The sequence below is a fragment of the Lipotes vexillifer genome, unplaced genomic scaffold, assembly GCF_000442215.2.
Source record: "Lipotes vexillifer unplaced genomic scaffold, Lipotes_vexillifer_v1.1 scaffold451, whole genome shotgun sequence".
Lineage (NCBI taxonomy): Eukaryota > Metazoa > Chordata > Mammalia > Artiodactyla > Lipotidae > Lipotes > Lipotes vexillifer.
This window is the reverse complement of record NW_006795989.1, coordinates 1,095,310-1,115,604: the sequence shown is the minus strand read 5'-3', so window position 1 is coordinate 1,115,604 and position 20,295 is coordinate 1,095,310. Positions and strand designations below refer to the sequence as shown.

The 20,295-nt window shown below is 44.9% G+C and overlaps 1 protein-coding gene across 1 annotated transcript in view; it reads left to right on the top strand.

Annotated features, from left to right (window-relative positions):
- Nucleotides 1-14,934, top strand: part of KIAA1549L (KIAA1549 like) — a 136,719-nt gene extending 121,785 nt beyond the window's left edge. The window contains exons 18-20 of the mRNA XM_007468083.1: nt 1,254-1,402; nt 2,554-2,705; nt 14,653-14,934. Coding sequence (XP_007468145.1) covers nt 1,254-1,402; nt 2,554-2,705; nt 14,653-14,934 — 583 coding nt within the window. The remainder of the gene's footprint in view (nt 1-1,253; nt 1,403-2,553; nt 2,706-14,652) is intronic.
- Nucleotides 14,935-20,295: the final 5,361 nt, after the last annotated feature.

Below are 20,295 nucleotides of genomic sequence, written 5' to 3'. Positions count from 1 at the left end.
GTGGGCCTCTCGCTGTTGTGGCCTCTCCCGTTGCGGAGCACAGGCTCTGGACGCGCAGACCCAGCGGCCATGGCTCACGGGCCCAGCTGCTCCGTGGCATGTGGGACCTTCCCGGACCGGGGCACGAACCCGTGTCCCCTGCATCGGCAGGCGGACTCTCAACCACTGCGCCACCAGGGAAGCCCCAGCACCTATTTCTTATTTCTTCTCTCAACCACCAGTCTCCTCTCATGTCCTGCACCGTCTGCCATCCTTGCCAAATACCAGGAGTTCACTGCCCTCCTTATGAACCCAGAGGTTTAGACCAGGGAAGAACCTTTGAGATGGAGTCATCCTCCCCTTTCATTTTACAGATGAGGAACTGGGGCTCAGAGAGAGGAGGCAGCCAGAACCCAGGCTTCCGATGCGCCTCTCTTCTGCTCTTACTGTGACAGCCTGCCTCTGCTTAGAGGGTGGCCCTGTGGGCTGGCAGCCTTTGCCTCCCTCCACTCTAATTTTAGGAGAGCCCGAAGTGCCTCTACCAAAGGGAAGACAGAGCCTGGCTACAGAACCCTTTATACTAGGGGGAGAGGCCCGTGCCCTCACCCCAGCCCCCTCTTCTTACATGGCTTTCTGAGCTATAAGTGGAGAGAGGTGTTAAATGCGCCAGATTCTGTGCTTGCCTGTGGAACTTTAAAAAAAAAAAAAAAAAAAGTGTTCTTTCATTCATAATGCCCAGAAAGTACTAGGCTCCTGCTTCCGGGAGCAGCCCGAGCTTCCCAGAGCCTAGGGCTTCTTGCTTCCTGCCAGTAGCAGCAGGGAACGCGGTCCCCGAAGCCCTCCAGGGTCTCGGTCCCGTTGTCAGGAGGGGGAGTGGCGGCGCACTCCAGACGGAGCCTTCTCATTGGCTGCCGATGATGTCATCACCTACTAGGTCGACCGTCCCCAGCTAAGACCCAGCGCTAATTCTTGGCTCATTTTTATGTGGAAATTAACTAAGTGTTCTACTCCCCAGAGACATGAGTCACCCTCAGGGGAGCACTGATCTTGAATATCTAAAAATGACTCCAGCTCGAGCCACCGCGACGGCTGCTCCAGGCCTGGGAGTGTAGGCCCCCTTTGTTATTCGCGGACAAACCCAGGACTGAGGACCCCGCCGTCGTGGGGCTTGGAGGCCGAAGCCATCCTCGGCCGTGATTTGCCCCGGGAGCCCCGCCTTGCCGGGCCGGCGGCGGTCCTGGGAGGCGGCTAAGGCGGCCCCTCTCCCCCCGCAGGTCCACCTCGGATATTGGAAGCAAGACCAGGATGGCCGAGTCCGCGGGGCCTGAGCCCGCCCAGCTGCACGACAGCGCCTCCTTCGCGCAGGTGTCCCGAGGCCCTGTGTCTGTGGCGCAGTTGGATCAGTCGGCTTTAAATTACTCAGGTGGGCAAGAGGAGAAAGGCCTGGAAGAAGCCCGCGCCCTGCACCAGCCCCCGCGCTGTGCACTTTGTCCTCCCCGCTCTCCACCTTCTACCCGCCACCGTCAGGAATCAAAGCAACTGTATTTCTGGATCCCCTCTGGACTTCAGTAGCCCTGGCTAGAAGAGCTACTGCTTTTATTTCTTAAAAAGATCTGAACTCTGACAAAATATTAAGATCGGTTACGGGCAGGGTGGATGTTCACATTTTGCCAGACTTAAGGCCCTTTAAAAAATTATTACATATATCTTTAAAGCATTCCAGATACAACTGTCCACTCCCAACTCATTCCCCTTCTCCCCAGAGGTAATCACAGTCTTTAAGTCATGGGCTTTCACTACATATGTATATCTGTACAATGGTATATGTTAATGCTTTGTATATTTTAAATTTACATAAGTGATGTTAAGCTATACCTTTCCTTTTGCACTTTGTTTTCTTGGCTTAACATTGTTTTCAGGAGTTCTCCAGGTTGTTACACACATGTTGATCCAGTTCATTTGTTCACACTGCCATATGGTATTCCATAATGTGATATGCCACCATTTATCCTGTCCCCTAGTGAGAGACATATTGGTTGTTTCCAGTTTTTTGCTATTACAAACAATGTCAATGAACACGGAGGTTTGAACATGCCCTAATGGGTTTTTTCATTTATCCAAACCATACCTTTTAGGCTAAAACTGCAAACACCTGGTTGTCAACACTTACTAAAGCATACTGTGTCCAGAAATGCCACCAGTGAAATCTATTCCTTTTGGTTCCTCTTCTTGGCTTTTGAAAAATACCCATCCTCCTGGGAGGAAAACACCTGGCACCCCAAGCAGGTCAGGGGTGTTGGGATGGGGATGGGGAGTTGGTGAGGGCTCGGCAAGGATTGTGAGCCATCACTTCTCTAGAAAGCTATAGGTCTGAGTCCCAGCAGGTGATGCCTCCACTACTGTCTGGGCAGGTGAGCAGGGCTGGGGCTGCAGGAGGAGGTGTGATGCCTTCCCATCAGCCCTTCCCCCAAGGCCAGAGTCCTCCCATTTCCGAGCTTCCCCCAGCTTGTGCATATGTCAGACCAGTGGGCGAGGTGCCGGCCTAATCTCGCCCGTACATCTCCTCCATGCCAGGTAATACGGTGCCGGCAGTGTTCGCCATTCCAGCTGCCAGCAGACCCGGCTTCACCGGCTACTTCATCCCGACGCCTCCCTCGTCCTACAGGAACCAGGCCTGGATGTCGTATGCAGGAGAGAATGAGCTCCCGAGCCAGTGGGCTGATTCGGTGAGACCCTTGCTGATTCCCTCACAACTTTACCTGCTTGACACCCTACAGGGAGAAAAGGGATGTGAGGCTGAGACTGAGTGTTTTGTTATCTCAGGCCCCCTCCCACCAACCAGGTGGCTAAAATCAGCTATTAGAGGAGACAGTGCGGGGGAGGGGAGTGTGATGTCCTTTGACACAGGAGCCTTCAGTCAGATTCCACCTCTTTCCGGAGGGCACCCTTAATCAAATACAGTTTTATAATAACTACCATTTTTAAAGTATTTTCTACGTGCCAGGCACTATATTAGATGTTCTATTTATGTTATCTTATTTAATCTTCACGAGACCTGTCATGTAGGTATTATTCCCCTGATGTGTCCAGCCGTCAAACCTGCATCTTTCTGGCTCCAAAACCTTTACTAAATTTATTCCTTTCAGCTTTAAAATCCTGTGAAAAGTTGAGATGCAATACCAGAAAATGAAGTGTTAGAAACCCAAGACTGAATTACTTTGCATGTAGATCTAAAGCTTTCTGCCTGTCTTCCAGCTGAAGACTGTCTTGTCATGGTCTCCTGGTTTCTTCCTTCATTACACTAGCAGGAGTTTATGGCACAATGGACCTGGCCCAGCCTGGACCAAAGAGGGGCAGCAACCAGATGAACCTAGATATTCACACCCAAACCTGCCTCTGAGCCACCTGTCAAGCACTGCCAAGTGAAAAACAAAAAACAAGCAAGCAAAAATAGCACAATGTTGGCCTCTAGAATGAGTTGCTCCACTCCCTGTGTGAGATCGTCCATCATGGATAAGAAAGGCAGGCTGTTTCCTAGGGCCCCGTGGTGCTGTATGTCATTTTAGGGTTTGGTCTCAGCATTTGAAATACATCCTAGATTTAGGAAACACACTGACGCCTGTGTCATCTTTTCTCTCAGTCCAAACCCCTGGGGTCCATACGTGCTACCCCTACAGGTTCAATTCAACCTCAGCGTTGGTGTCTCTTCTTATTGTAGTGATGCCACATTTAAACAACATCATCAGGGTAAAACTACCCTACATATATTAATTTTCCTAATAAAGCTATTCCTTTAATTTCCAAAACATTTAAAAAATATATTCCACCCTGAATTTTAAAATTCTGGAATGAATTACCTCCTTCTCCCCTCCTTCTTTAAAAGAAAAACGTAATTTAATTTGTCTTTAACAAATGATTCAGCGTCATTATTATGGCTCACTGTACTAAAATGACATTTGTCAGATGGGCTCTGACGGTTTGTAGGATTATTGCCCCCTATGTCAGACATCTCTAAACTACTATAATTTTTGGAATTATTATAAGGCTTAGTATGTTTTTTCTTTCTATGACCTTGCTCCCAGCTCACGCCTTGCTCAGTTTCCCCACTTTCAGATATATACTCACCTTTAAATATGCTTTTCCTAATGCTCTGTTATCTGCAAATGAGGCATGTCTGAGCTCATTAGAGTTGTTTGTAGAGCTGGAGTAAATAGTCTCGGAGAGAGTAACTGGAGGGGTTCCCTACTGTTCAGTCTACAAATCTTAATGTGGGAGTGTATGGCATCTCTTTTGGTTGTTTGTGGGCCTTTTTTGCTTCCTTTGTCATGCTCAGCTCTTCTAAACAGCTGAACTCACTGGGTGTGAGTTGGTCAGTTCAGAGGTTATTCACCTCCATAATGCCACTTGCAATCTAAACATAATGTGTACTTTTCAGAAAGTAGTTGATACTTGTGCTAATTAGGCAGTAGACCTGCAGCTTTGTCAGCTCACCCTCTGCATGCAGGGTGCACTGGGTGCTTTGCAGGAGTCAGCAAAAGTATTTAGAAAACCTTGTCCCTTGCCTTCAAGATACTTAGAGATAATACTTAGCCAGGCTTCTGGTGACATCCAGATACCTTTGGGTTCATGTTGCCTTAAAGATGAAGGAAAAGGAGCCCAGCAAATCAAAACTTAATCTTTTGGACATGACGATCACCATGCCACCCCCCATTGTGAGGGAGTGCTAGTTTCCTATTAGTTGTTTTTAAGAGGAAAGTGATTGCTGCAGCCTAAATGGGTCTTTCCTGGAGCCCCATTACCACCTTCAGTTAAGCAGGGTTGCGTGCCCATGCGTGGAGCACAGAAGCCAGGAACCAAGCTGGGAGGTCAGGCGCTTTATTGCATTTGAAATTCAGCACAGGAGGCTCAGAGGGACCAGATGTGGGCTTGAGAAAGATACTCCAGTGGGGAAAATGTTCACCCTCCACATCCATGTGAGAAGAAAAAAGCCCCCACCATCATTTGGATGTCTGACCTTCCTGATCCCAGGTATCCAGATATAAGGAGCTAGCTTGTATAAAATCACCTGGACCTGGCTTGACAAATAGGTTTCATCCTTGGTGCTGGATGGAGAGGGATTGAGAGGGGGTTCCCAGGCTCATCAGGAAAGTGTGCTGTGATCAATAGGTGAGGCCTGCCACAGGCACTGGCTAGGGAGGGAGTGGTGTTTGCCAGCCCTGGATTTTGGCCTGCAAGGTGTGGTGGCTCCCGCCTGCATCTACTGTAAGGGAGGAAGAGTGTGTCATCTCCTCATCTTCCCTGCTCTGAGTATTACCCTGAGGCCACTCCAGTGGCGTCAGGTGTCCCTGGCCTGTCCCAGCCACAAGCACCAAGTTGCTTAATGCTGCAGAACTGGGAGGTCTCAAGAGTTGGACAGTGACCCTCAGCTCCAGCTGAACTTGAAATGCAGGGAAAGGGGACATGGCAGCTTCCTTCACAAACATACGGCACCAGCTGGTCATCCTTCGGTGATTTTCAAATTGTGCCGCTCAGAACCCCAGGTCTGAGACACTCCCTACTGTGTACCATGCACAGTTCTGGGCACTGGTGCACAGTGGTAAGTAGGTGAGACACAGTTCTGCCTTCACAGTCGATGCCTGAGACAGCCGATGGTATTGTGAGTGATGACTGTTATGCTAGACAAAGTGCATGGAAGGACCTTACAGGGAGCCCTCAGCTAATATAGGACTGGGGAAGGCCTCCCGGAAGAAAGGGAGTTTGAGCTGAGACCTGACAGGCAAGTCCCGTGTCCTGGCCTTGGCTCTCTGTTAGCCCCCAGTCACCTGTGTGTTCCCAGCTGTGTGGCCCAAGGGCTCGGACAGTCTGGCTCTGATTTTCCTCTGAGATGCAAGTGAAATATACTTGCTACTTTGTCTTCCTTTACCAGGTCTTGTAGGGGAATTAAAGTCCCAAACTTTGGGACATCCATCCCATCACTTCTTCCCTCACTCGGGTCCTTCCCGACTCTTACCTGGTCCATTGAGGTAGCCTCAGAACTTATCTCCTCTCCACCTCCAGTGGGTCCACCTCCAGAGTGTCCTTCCTAAAATACAGACCTTTCCTCTGCCTGACACCCGTTGGTGGCTCCCAGGCCAGGCCTTCTCCGGAGGGGTTGTCAGAACCTCTGGCAGGGACTGGGAGAGGCCTACTTTCCTACCACACATTTGCCCATACAAAATTCTGAATCCTCACCCAACCCCATCCCACTCCATCCTCACCAGAGCCCAAACAGACATCTCTGTAAAGAATGGAAATACACTCAATTCCTTAGAAGTGTGCCATAGAAAACTTTACTCCGTAGCCTGGTGTTCAGCAGCTTTTTGATCTGGCCCTGACTGCCTGTCTTCCTGAGCTCCCCTCATACCCCACATACCCTCTCTGGTCAGACCAAATCACTGAACCTCCCTGGGTGCACCTTCCCCTGTGTACCTCCAGGCCTCTGCATTGCTTTTCCCTCTGCCTGGAATGCTCCTCCCACCTTGTCTTCTGAAAAACAGCCTCTTCATCTTCCAGGCTCAGCTAAGCTGCTTCTCCCAGAAAGCTGCCTGACTCCTTACATGTGTCCCATTCACGGTAGCACCCCATACCTACGTCATCCATGGGCATTTATCTTGCGGTGTTGCAGTTAACATTATAGGATATAAAGGCCTTTTGTGGATTACCGTGGAACAGCATCCCCTTTTATGGCACTGTTTCTGTGGGAAAGTTGATCCTGAATTCCAGATCATTGCCCTGTCCTTATTACTATAAGTGTCCATATATTAAAGCATAGAACTGTGTATCTTCCACTTTTAATGAAAAGAGAATTTTTTTTCAAGAAACCAAGATCATATTCCAAGACAATATAGTGCAGTGACTAACTCTCAGCCTGGAGCTGCATCTCTCAGTGGCTTGTTAGCTGTGGCACCTTCGATTGAGGCACTGTTTGCTTCAGTTTCCTCTTCTATAAAATAAGGGTAACAATACCTACCTCCTAGGTTGTTGTTTTGAGAATTAAATTGAGACCACGATTGGAAATCCCTTAGCACAAGGCTCATTCAGTGTTAGCTATTATCATCAGTGATAAATCCCTGAGTCATTTTTTTATAAAAATATATAATTAAAGTCTATTTAATTTTTTAAACATCTTTATTGGAGTATAATTTGCTTAACAATGTTGTGTTAGTTTCTGCTGTATAACAAAGTGAATCAGCTATATGGATATATATATATCCCCGTATTCCCATATCCCCTCCCTCTTGAATCTCCCTTCCACCCTCCCTATCTCACTCCTCTAGGTGGTCACAAAGCACCGAGCTGATCTCCCTGTGCTATGCGGCTGCTTCCCACTAGCTATCTATTTTACATCTGGTAGTGTATATATGTCCGTGCCACGCTCTCACTTCGTCCCAGCTTACCCTTCCCCCTCCCCGTGTCCTCAAGTCCATTCTCTATGTCTGCATCTTTATTCCTGCCCTACCACTAGGTTCATCAGTACTGTTTTTTTACATTCCATATATATGCATTAGCATACAATATTTGTTTTTCTCTTTCTGAGTTACTTCACTCTGTATGACAGACTCTAGGTCCATCCACCTCACTACAAGTAACTCAATTTCGTTTCTTTTTATGGCTGAGTAATATTCCATTGTATATATGTGCCACATCTTCTTTATCCATTCATCTGCCAGTGGACACTTAGGTTGCTTCCATGTCCTGGCTATTGTAAATAGTGCTGCAGTGAACATTGCGGTACCATGTCTCTTTTTGAATTATGGTTTTCTCAGGGTATATGCCCAGTAGTGGGATTGCTGGGTCATATGGTAGTTCTATTTTTAGTTTTTTAAGGAACCTCCATACTGTTCTCCATAGTGGCTGTATCAATTTACATTCCCACCAACAGTGCAAGAGGGTTCCCTTTTCTCCGTTCCCTCTCCAGTATTTATTGTTTGTAGATTTTTTGATGCTGGCCATTCTGACAGGTGTGAGGTGATACCTCATTGTAGTTTTGATTTGCGTTTCTCTAATGATTAATGACGTTGAGCATCCTTTCATGTGTTTGTTGGCAATCTGTATGTCTTCTTTGGCAAAATGTCTATTTAGGTCTTCTGCCCATTTTTGGATTGGGTTGTTTGTTTTTTTGATGTTGAGCTGCATGAGCTGCTTGTAAATTTTGGAGATTAATCCTTTGTCAGTTGCTTCATTTGCAAATATTTTCTCCCATTCTGAAGTTTGTCTTTTCGTCTTATTTATGGTTTCCTTTGCTGTGCAAAAGGTTTTAAGTTTTATTACGTCCCATTTGTTTATTTTTGTGTTTATTTCCATTTCTCTAGGAGGTGGGTCAAAAAGGATCTTGCTGTGATTTATGTCGTGGAGTGTTCTGCCTACGTTTTCCCTCTGAGAGTTTTATAGTGTCTGGCCTTACATTTAGGTCTTTAATCCATTTTGAGTTTATTTTTGTGTATGGTGTTAGGGAGTGTTCTAATTTCATTCTTTTACATGTAGCTGTCCAGTTTTCCCAGTATCACTTATTGAAGAGGCTGTCTTTGAACAGGCTATCCTGTTCCATTGAGCTATATTTCTGTTTTTCTGCCAGTACCATACTGTCTTGATTACTGTAGCTTTGTAGTATAGTCTGAAGTCAGGGAGCCTGATTCCTCCAGCTCCGATTTTCTCTCTCAAGATTGCTTTGGCTATTCAGGTTCTTTTGTGTATCCATACAAATTGTGAAGTTTTTTATTCTAGTTCTGTGAAAAATGCCCTTGGTGGTTTGATGGGGATTGCATTGAATCTGTAGATTGCTTTGGGTAGTATAGTCATTTTCACAAGGTTGATTCTTCCAATCCAAGAACATGGTATATCTCTCCGTCTGTTTGTATCATCTTTAATTTCTTTCATCAGTGTCTTATAGTTTTCTGCATACAGGTCTTTTGTCTCCTTAGGTAGGTTTCTTCCTAGGTATTTTATTTTTTTTGTTGCAATGGTAAATGGGAGTGTTTCCTTAATTTCTCTTTCAGATTTTTCATCATTAGTGTATAGGAATGCAAGAGATTTCTATGCATTAATTTTGTATCCTGCTACTTTACCACATTCATTGATTAGCTCTAGTAGTTTTCTGGTAATGTCTTTAGGATTCTCTATGTATAGTATCGTGTCATCTGCAAACAGTGATAGTTTTACTTCTTCTTTTCTGATTTGGATTCCTTTTATTTCTTTTTCTTCTCTGATTGTTGCGGCTAAAACTTCCAAAACTATGTTGAATAGTAGTGGTGAGAGTGGGCACCCTTGTCTTGTTCCTGATCTTAGTGGAAATGGTTTCAGTTTTTCACCATTGAGAATGATGTTGGCTGTGGGTTTGTCATATATAGCCTTTGTTATGTTGAGGTAAGTTCCCTCTATGCCTACTTTCTGGAGGGTTTTTATCATAAATGGGTGTTGAATTTTGTTGAAAGCTTTTTCTGCATCTATTGAGATAATCATATGGTTTTTCTCCTTCAATTTGTTAATATGGTGTATCACATTGATTGATTTGCGTATATTGAAGAATCCTTGCACTCCTGGGATAAACCCCACTTGATCATGGTGTATGTCCTTTTAATGTGCTGTTGGATTCTGTTTGCTAGTATTTTGTTTAGGAGTTTTTGCATCTATGTTCATCAGTGATATTGGCCTGTAGTTTTCTTTTTTTGTGACATCTTCATCTGGTTTTGGTATCAGGGTGATGGTGGCCTCGTAGAATGAATTTGGGAGTGTTCTTTCCTCTGCTATATTTTGGAAGAGTTTGAGAAGGATAGGTGTTAGCTCTTCTCTAAATGTGTGATAGAATTCATCTATGAAGCCATCTGGTTCTGGGCTTTTGTTTGTTGGAAGATTTTTAATCACAGTTTCAATTTCAGTGCTTGTGATTGGTCTGTTCATATTTTCTATTTCTTCCTGGTTCAGTCTCAGAAGGTTGTACTTTTCTAAGAATTTGTCCATTTCTTCCAGGTTGTCCATTTTATTGGCATATAGCTGCTTGTAGGAATCTCTCATGATCCTTTGTATTTCTGCAGTGTCAGTTGTTACTTCTCCTCTTTCATTTGTAATTCTGTTGATTTTAGCCTTCTCCCTTTTTTTCTTGATCAGTCTGGCTAATCGTTTATCAATTTTGTTTATCTTCTCAAAGAACCAGCTTTTAGTTTTATTGATCTTTGCTATCGTTTCCTTCATTTCTTTTTCATTTCTTTCTGATCTGATCATTATGACTTCTTTCCTTCTTCTAACTTTGGGGTATTTTTGTTCTTCTTTCTCTAATTGCTTTAGGTGTAAGTTTAGGTTGTTTATTTGAGATTTTTCTTGTTTCTTGAGGTAGGATTGTATTCCTATAAATATCGCTCTCAGAACTGCTTTTGCTGCATCCCATACGTTTTGGATCATCGTGTTTTCATTGTCATTTGTTTCTAGGTATTTTTTGATTTCCTCTTTGATTTCTTCAGTGATCTCTTGGTTATTTAGTAGCGTATTGTTTAGCCTCCATGTGTTTGTACTTTTTACAGTTTTTTTCCTGTAATTGATATCTAGTCTCATAATGTTGTGGTTGGAAGAGATACTTGATACAGTATCAATTTACTTAAATTTACCAAGGCTTGATTTGTGACCCAAGATATGATCTGTCCTGGAGAATGTTCCATGAGCACTTGAGAAGAAAGTGTATTCTGTTGTTTTTGGGTGGAATGTCCTATAAATATCAATTAAGTCCACCCTGTTTAATGTGTCATTTAAAGCTTGTGTTTCCTTATTTACTTTCTGGATGATCTGTCCATTGGTGAAAGTGGGGTGTTAAAGTCCCCTACTTTTATTGTGTTACTGTCAGTTTCCCCTTTTATGGCTGTTAGCATTTGCCTTATGTATTGAGGTGCTCCTATGTTGCGTGCATAAATATTTACAATTGTTATATCTTCTTCTTGGATTGATCCCTTGATCATTGTATAGTGTCCTTCTTTGTCTCTTGTAATAATCTTTATTTTAAAGTCTATTTTGTCTTATATGAGAATTGCTACTCCAGCTTTCTTTTGACTTCCATTTGCATGGAATATCTTTTTCCATCCCCTCACTTTCAGTCTGTTTGTGTCCCTAGGTCTGAAGTGGGCCTCTTGTAGACAGCATATATACAGGTCTTGTTTTTGTATCCACTCAGCCAGTCTGTGTCTTTTGGTTGGAGCATTTAATCCATTTACATTTAAGGTAGTTGTCGATATGTATGTTCCTAGTACCATTTTATGAATTAATTTGGGTTTGTTATTGTAGGTCTTTTCCTTCTCTTGTGTTTCCTGCCTAGAGAAGTTCCTTTAGCATCTGTTGTAAAGCTGGTTTGGTGGTGCTGAATTCTCTTAGCTTTTGCTTGTCTGTAAAACTTTTAATTTCTCTGTCGATTCTGAATGAGATCCTTGCTGGGTAGAGTAATCTTGGTTGTAGGTTTTTCCCTTTCATCACTTTAAATATATCCTGCCACTCCCTTCTGGCTTGCAGAGTTTCTGCTGAAAGATCAGCTGTCAACCTTATGGGGATTCTCTTGTATGTTATTTGTTGTTTTTCCCTTGCTGCTTTTAATATTTGTTCTTTGTATTTAATTTTTGATAGTTTGGTTAATATGGTCTTGGCGTGTTTCTCCTTGGATTTATCCTGTATGGGACTCTCTGTGTTTCCTGGACTTGACTATTTCCTTTCCCATATTAGGGAAGTTTTCAACTGTAATCTCTTCAAGTATTTTCTCAGTCCCTTTCTTTTTCTCTTCTTCTTCTGGGACCCCTATAATTCGAATGTCGGTGCATTTAATGTTGTCCCACAGGTCTCTGAGACTGTCCTCAATTCTTGTCATTCTTTTTTCTTTATTCTGCTCTACGGTGTTTATTTCCACTATTTTATCTTCCAGGTCACTTATCTGTTCTTCTGTGTCAGTTATTCTGCTATTGATTCCTTCTAGAGAGTTTTTAATTTCATTTATTGTGTTGTTCATCATTGTTTGTTTGCTCTTTAGTTCTTCTAGGTCCTTGTTAAACGTTTCTTGTATTTTCTCCATTCTATTTCCAAGATTTTGGGTCATCTTTACTATCATTACTCTGAATTCTTTTTCAGGTAGACTGCCTACTTCTTCTTCATTTGGTCTGGTGGGTGTTTACCTTGCTCCTTCATCCGCTACATATTTCTCTGTCTTCTAATTTTGTTTAACTTACTGTGTTTGGGGTCTCCTTTTTGCAGGCTGCAGTTTTGTACTTCCCATTGTTTTTGGTGTCTGCCCCCAGTGGGTGAGGTTGGTTCAGTGGCTTGTGTAGGCTTCCTGGTGGAGGGACTGGTGCCAGTGTTCTGGTGGGTAGGGCTGTATCTTGTCCCTCTCGTGGGCATGGCTGCGTCTGGTGGTGTTTCTTGGGGTGTCTGTGACCTTATTATGATTTTAGGCAGCCTCTATGCTAATGGGTGGGGTTGTGTTCCTGTCCTGCTAGTTGTTTGGCATCGGGTGTCCAGCACTGGAGCTTGCTGGCCGTTGGGTGGAGCTGTGTCTTAGTGTTGAGATGGAGATCTCTGGGAGAGCTCTCACCGATTGATATTATGTGGGGCTGGGAGGTCTCTGGTGGTCCAATGTCCTGAACTCGGCTCTCCCACCTCAGAGGCTCAGGCCTGACACCCGGCCAGAGCACCAAGACCCTGCCAGCCTCACGGCTCGGAAGCAAAGGAAGAGAAAAAAAGGAAAAGAAAACCCCAATAAACAACAGATAGAACCCCAAACCAAATGGTAAAAGCAAAACTAAACAGACAAAATCACAGAAAGAAACAAAAAACAACAACAAAATAGAAACAAACAGTCAGAATCCTAGGACAATGGTTAAAGCAAACCTAAACAGACAAAATCACACAAAGAAACATCATATACACACTCACAAAAGAGAAAAAAAGGAAAAACATTTTTTTAATTTAAAAAATAATAAACTTTAAAAAAGAGCAACCAAACCAATAAAAAATCCACCAATGATAACAAGCACTAAAAGCTAAACTAAGATAAACATACAAATCAGAAACAAGTCAGATGCAGAAAGCAAACCCCAAGTCTACAGTTGCTCCCAAAGTCCACTGCCTCAATTTGGGGAACATTCATTGTCTATTCAGGTATTCCACAGATGGAAGGTTCATCGAGTTGCTTGTGAGGATTTAATCTGCTGCTCCTGAGGCTGCACAGAGAACTTTCCCTTTCTCTTCTTTGTTCGCACAGCTCCAGAGGTTCAGCTTTGGTTTTAGCCCCACCCCTGAATGTAGGCCACCCTCAGGCGTCTGTTCCTGCCCAGACAGGAGGGGTTAAAGCAGGGGCTGATTAGAGCTCTCTTGCTCACTCAGGCTGGGGAGAGGAAGGGGTACAGTAGTCATAATTGTAATTCGGGGTGAGCCTGCAGTGGCAGAGACCAACATGACATTGCAACAGCCTGAGGTGTGCCATGTGTTCTCCTGGGGAAGTTTTCCCTGGATCTCAGGACCTTGGCAGTGGTGGGCTGCACAGGCTCCTGGGGTAGGGGGTGGGTAGTGACCTGTGCTTGCACACAGGATTCTTGGTGGCAGTGGTGGCAGCGTTAGCATTTCATGCTTGTCTCTGGGGTGTGAGCTGATAGCTGCGACTCGCACCTCTCTCTGGAGCTTGCTTAGGTGGTTCTCTGAATCCCCTCGTGCACCCCAAAACAGTGGTCTCTTGCCCTTTCGGCAGGTCCAGACATTTTCCCCGACTCCCTCCCGGCTATCTGTGGCGCACTAGCCCCCTTTAGGCTGTGTTCACGCAGCCAACCCCAGTTCTTTCCCTGGGGTCTGACCTCTGAAGCCCAAGCCTCAGCTCCCAGCCCCTGCCCACCCTGGCGGGTGAGCAGACAAGCCTCTCAGGCTGGTGAGTGTTGGTCAGCACCAATCCTCTGTGTGGGAATCTCTCCGCTTTGCCCTCCGCACCCCTGTGGCTGCGCTCTCCCCCGCGGCTCTGAAGCTTCCCCCTCCGCCACCCACAGTCTCCGCCCGCGAAGGGGCTTCCTAGTGTGTGGAAACTTTTTCTCCTTCACAGCCCCCTCCCAGAGGTGCAGGTGCCGTCCCTATTCTTCTGTCTCTGTTTATTCTTTTTTCTTTCGCCCTACCCAGGTATGTGGGGAGTTTCTTGCCTTTTGGGAGGTCTGAGGTCTTCCTCCAGCATTCAGTAGGTGTTCTGTAGGAGTTGTTCCACATGTAGATGTATTTCTGGTGTATTTGTGGGGAGGAAGGTGATCTCCACGTCTTTCAGCTCCTCCATCTTGAAGGTCTCTCCCGCGAGTCCTTTGACATCCATAAAGAACAACACTTCTTTTGGCTAGTTGGTGCTTATATTAAAAAGGTAGCCGGTAGATTCAGATGTAGATTCGGGTATATGCCCACTGTTTGCATACTGTTTAAAACACGTATTTAATTCATCCAACCAGCAGATCCAGTGAGTCCAAATCACCTATTTTCCAAACAGACTCTAGCTTTTGTATCTGCACAGTGGTGCGTTGCCTTCATTTTCTTCTAAATCTCTTTCCTTGTCCTCAGTCCCCTCCTGCTTTGGTATTGAGTGCGTTCTATGACTTGAGCCACTTCCTGACCCCAGGTCCTTGTCTTCTCTCCCAACATGCTTTGTAGGTCCCCCTCCCGGGGTACATCGAGGCTTACCCCCGGTCCCGGTATCAGCAGAACTCGCCCTCCAGGCTCCCTCGCCAGTACAGCCAGCCAGCCGGGCTGCACCCCAGCTTGGAGCAGGCCCCGCTGCCCTCCGCAGCAGCCTCACAGCAGAGCCTGGCGGAGAACGACCCGTCCGACACGCCCCTGACCAACATCTCCACAGCGGCCCTGGTGAAGGCCATCCGGGAAGAGGTGGCCAAGCTGGCCAAGAAGCAGACGGACATGTTTGAGTTCCAGGTCTAATGCCTTCGCCCACTTCCAGACTCTGAGGAAACAGTCTTTGGTTTTCTCCAGCCTAGCTTGATGGGTCTGGAGGCACAGACGATGTGGGCGTTTTTCTCACCCTCAGTTTCTAAAAACGTGAACAGTGGGGCTTCTGGGGAACAGGAAACTCTTGAACAACTGGATGCTGGGCTTATTCAACTGATTGTATGTCAACAAGTCCCCATGTGGGACCATATGTTTGATACTCTGTTACATTAAGTGTTTGAACTGCGGGTGTATTTCCCTACGGAGCCTTAGTCACGAGAGATGCTCGCAAATCTGCAGATTCCTGTCCAATGCCATATTTTAATAAATCACCAGAATGGGGAGAGCACAGCTCTATCTTCGGTGACCTCTGCATGTTAACTCTATTTCTGTGTTAAAGGCAATGCAGGCGTGTGATGAAGTCCCAGACTGTACTCTCTCTCATTCAGCCATGGCTGTAATCATTGCAATCACCTTCCGTCTCCAAGGGAGACACTGACTCCAGCCAAGAAAGCTGAGTCCTTTACTTTTAAACGTTCATATTCAAAGTCAAATAAATTGGATGAAAACCAGTACTGTCAATGACTGCACCTATGAATAGTCCTCTTTTCCCCCTGCGATTAATTCAACAAAGGCCGAGAAAGAGAGAAGATGAGAGGGAATGGTGGATTCGTGCTGACAGGTTTTTGAAAAGGTGTTGTCATTTTGGAAATAGAGTATTCTGCAAGGTGGGCTCTGGCTGGAAGAGAATCGGTGCTAAGAGCTTTAAAGGTCCTACGAAAGAAAAACAGGTTTTCTTTGCCCTGCAATGAAGGTGGCCTGAGAACGAAGCTTCTCTCTTTTTGGGGACGATAGATACATCGACTTTTACAAGGAAACCTCTGTCTCTTCAGCGATGATGTCCAGCATGTGCTGCCCAGTGATACAAAAGGAAATAGTCGTTGATGCCTGTTAGAAGCAGGAACAGTGGACCCAGTCTCCCCAGGCTGCAGCCTCTGTTTATAGAAGCTTCTGAATGCAGAAAATCTGTTGATTTACATTTAAATGTAAATAACATTTTTAAAGGTGTATGGAGTTAGCCAGTCCCCTCCCGCACTCCTTCCCATAGTTAGTTAATAGACATAGGAGGACATTTGCCAAAATGGCAGGCTTCTGACCTCATGACCGTGATGTTGCAAATCAGCCTCCCTGGCGTGGCAGGTGAGCCTCCAGAGCTCTGGGTGGACAATACCTTGCAGCCCTAAGGCACCAGCTGCCGACTGTCGGTGCAAAAGCAAAACAGCTACTGACTTCAGGCAGCCCGGGGGAGGGGACACCCTGGTGCCCTCACCAACTTTGGGAGCTATGCTCAATGTTGGGGGCTTACTTGGTGTCTGTTGGAGAGTGAGGTCCTGTCCTGCCTTCTCACCCATGATCCATCTAGCTTCAGCTTGTATCCATCCCCTCTGAGTCCATCTTTCCATTCTCCTCATGAGTTTCTTTGGTCTTTTAACATTGAGAGAAGAGTAGGAGTGGAATTGATTAGAGTGGGAGAGTCAAACTGTCAAAGCACAGACTTTTCAAAGAAGCTGTTTTTATTTCCCAATGGCAAATTGCCCTTTCTGGAATGTTCTGGAGATGCTGTGTCATGGAATCCCCAAACGAGTCTCTTGTCCTGATGATATTAGGTAGTGTCCTTTTGGTATGCTGGTTGATCTTTCATAGTGTTAGTTTTTTGTTACTTTAAAAAAAAATCAGCTATAAATAAAATGTATTTTTGTAATTTCCATGTGTATATATGGTATATTTCTACCAGTGGCCGCTTGTTGTAGTCCAAAACCTAAATCAGTTTGCAAAACACTTTGGACAGTGCAAGATTTTACTGACAGATTAACACAATGCCTAAGTCTATCCAAATAGGTATTCTGTGCACTTGAATGAACAAAGAGCCAAAGAAACTCAGCCTTTTCATGCAAACGGTATGAGTCTGATAAAGTCAGCTACATTGTCCCGCCTTATCAATGATATGAATATTTCATCAGTGCAATGGTATCAACCCGGTACTTTGTCTACTTGGTAAATGCCTGGAAATACTGTATGTGAAAATGAAGTTCCAAGACCTTAGTGTAATTTAAGCCTAGGCACATGCTTTCAAGACAGTGTCTGTGTTTTGGATGTACCAGTGACTCGCAGAAGAGGAGGCCACAGTGTGCGGTGGTCTGGCTCCAGCTGGCTAAGAGGATGCAGAAAAATCATGGTGAGCTGTGTAGAACCCCATGAAATACTGAGCCAGTCAATGGAGATGGCTAAAAATACAGCATGCTAAAGCAGACACTCTTTTAAACGAGATACTGCAGGTTTAAGAGCAGTATACGGGAGGAAAACCTTAAGTTGAGAAGAAATCAAATCTGTCTGTGTTGTCCCACCAATGCGAGGATGGCCGCCATTGTTTGATATTCTGTGACTAAGATGTGGTCCCTTTGCTGAAGAGTGTCCTGACCTCATGGAGGTTATGGATACCTGGACAGCTGACTCTGAGAAAAGGCAGGTGGTCAAAAGTGCCCTGTGGAAGTGAACACAGAGTTCCACGCAAACCCAGAGGCTCTGTGTTCCTCATGACCCTCCAGACAGCTGAAGAAGCCACAGAGGACATTGGTGACCTCAGAGAAGGAAGCTAAAGTCCGAAGTGAAGTGACCTGACTGAAGCCTCCAGCCCAAGCCCACTGACTCATGACTGGGCTTGCTTTCCATTTCACCATGCTGCCTGCACGCTTGCCTGCGACACGTTTCTTGAACTGTGCTGGGAAGTTCAAAAAGTAGACAAGGGTCATATGAGGGACTATCTACGTTCTTGTGAAGAAAAACGATAATTGAATATGTAAAGAACTGCAGATAAAGTGTATGAGGACAGTGCATTTGTGGCATAATAAACATTTTTCGGAACTAGCTTCAACATGAGTTTTCTGCATTCATGAAAAGAAAGGCATTTTGGCTTTTTGCAGAGAGTGCCATCAAGGAAATGGTGTTCTCTACTGCTGTTCAAGACTTCAGGGGTGTGTTCTTAGTGCCATGGGCCCAAACAGGCAGGTGGGGAGGCCACAGCAGCTCGTCACTGAGAGGTAGCCGATTCTGCACTTTGCATTAGGGGAGGCGATCCCGTGGTACAGGAACGTAAAAGTCTATTGCGTGCCCTGGTACCTACCACCCGAGATGCACTGGTACCTGTGGAATAGGAACTTGCTTCTTTCAGGGTGTGCTATGGACTGAATGTGTCCTCTGCAATTTCTATGCTAAAATCCTAACCCCCAATGTGATGGTATTAGGAGGTGGGGCCTTGGGAGGTGCTTAGCTAGTGAGGGGAGCCCTCATGAATGGGATTAATGCCCTTATAAAAGGGACCCCAGAAAGCTCTCTTGTCCTCTTTTCTGCCACATGAGGATAAAATAAGAAGTCGATAGTCTGCAACCCAGAAGAGGGCTCTCACCAGGACCTGACCCGGCTGGCACCCTGATCTCGGACTTCCATCCTCCAGAACTGTGAGAAAGAAATGTCTGTTGTTTGTGAGCCACCCAGGCTATGGTTCTCTGGTTTGGCAGCCAGAGCTGACTAATGACTAAGACAGGGTGGATCATGTAGGCATCAATTCTCCGGTGCCAGAAGAAGTTATATTGTGCATGTGCTAATTTAAGAATTCAGCAGAAGGGCATGTAATTTCTGAGCATTCTTGATGGAAGAATGGATAGGATATTGTTAGATTTGTGATATAAAAAAAGAAAAGAAGACTTCTGAGAGTACAGATGGAGGAGGAGAAAGATTTAAATACCTGACTAAAATAAGTGCTTCTCTAACAGGCAGAAATTAACAAAATAGATCAAAAGATTTAAATACCGATTACCAATAAATAAGCTTCTTTTTTCTACGTAACACACAGGCACTCATTGTTCAATGAAAACAAATAAGAGGGGGGCTTCCCTGGTGGCGCAGTGGTTGAGAGTCCGCCTGCCGATGCAGGGGACACAGGTTCGTGCCCCGGTCCGGGAAGATCCCACATGCCGCGGAGCGGTTGGGCCCGTGAGCCATGGCCGCTGAGCCTGCGCGTCCGGAGCCTGTGCTCCGCAACAGGAGAGGCCACAACAGTGAGAGGCCTGCGTACTGCAAAAAAAAAAAAAAAAAGAACAGATATTATTTTAAAGTTTGAGAACAGAATTTAAATGTAATCCACTCCTATTACACATCAGAAAGTAGTTTGGACTTTTCTAACAAAATACAGCCAAATATGCTTACGGAAAGATAATAATTTAGCAGTGACTGACTTGGGTCCAAGTATTAGAAATTAAATGCAGCCATTTAGTCCAATCTTGAAGATATTCTAGTCAAGGACCTTTGTGAGGACCAGAAACCCATTCACACTTGCTCAAATGTAGAGACTGACTGAGCAAATACAGGCAGACCTCAGAAATATTGTGGGTTTGGTTCTAGACTGCCACAATAAAGCAAATATCACAATAATGTGAGTCACATTAATTTTGGGGTTCCCAGTGCATATAAAAGTTATATTTACACTATACTGTAGTCTATTAAATGTGAAATAGCATTATGTCTAAAAAAAATACATACCTTAATTTAAAAACACTTTACTGGTAAAAAATACTAACCATCATCTGAGCCTTCAGCGAGTTGTAATCTTTTTGCTGGTGGAGGGTCTTGCTTCAGTGTTAATGGCTGCTGACTGATCAGGATGGTGGTTGCTGAAGGTTGGCATGGTTGTGGCAATTTCTTAAAATAAGGCAACGATGAAGTTTGCTGCATTGATTGACTCTTCCTTTCATGAGTGATTTTTCTATAGCTGCAATGCTGTTTGTTTGATAGCATTTTGACCACATTAGAACTTCTTTCAAAATTGAGTCAGTCCTCTCAAAACGCTGCTGCTCTTTATCATCTAAGTCATATTCTAAATCCTTTGTTGTCCTTTCAACAGCCTTCACAACATCTTCACCAGGAGGAGCGTCCATCTCAAGAAACCATTTTCTTTGCTCATCCATAAGAAGCAACTCCTCATCCGTTACAGTTTTATCATGCGATTGCAGCAATTCAGTCACATCTTCAGGCTCCACTTTTAGTTCTCTTGCTGTTCCCACCACATCTGCGGTTACTTCCTCCACTGAAGTCATCCATGAGAATTGGAATCAACTTCTTCTAAACTCCTGTTATGTTGATATTTTGACCTCTTCCCACGAATCACAAGTGTTCTTAATGGTATCTAGAACAGTGAATCCTTTTCAGACCGTTTTCAATTGACTTTGCCCACATCCATCAGAGGAATCACTATCTACGAAGCCTTACAAAATGCATTTCTTAAATAATAAGACAAAGTCA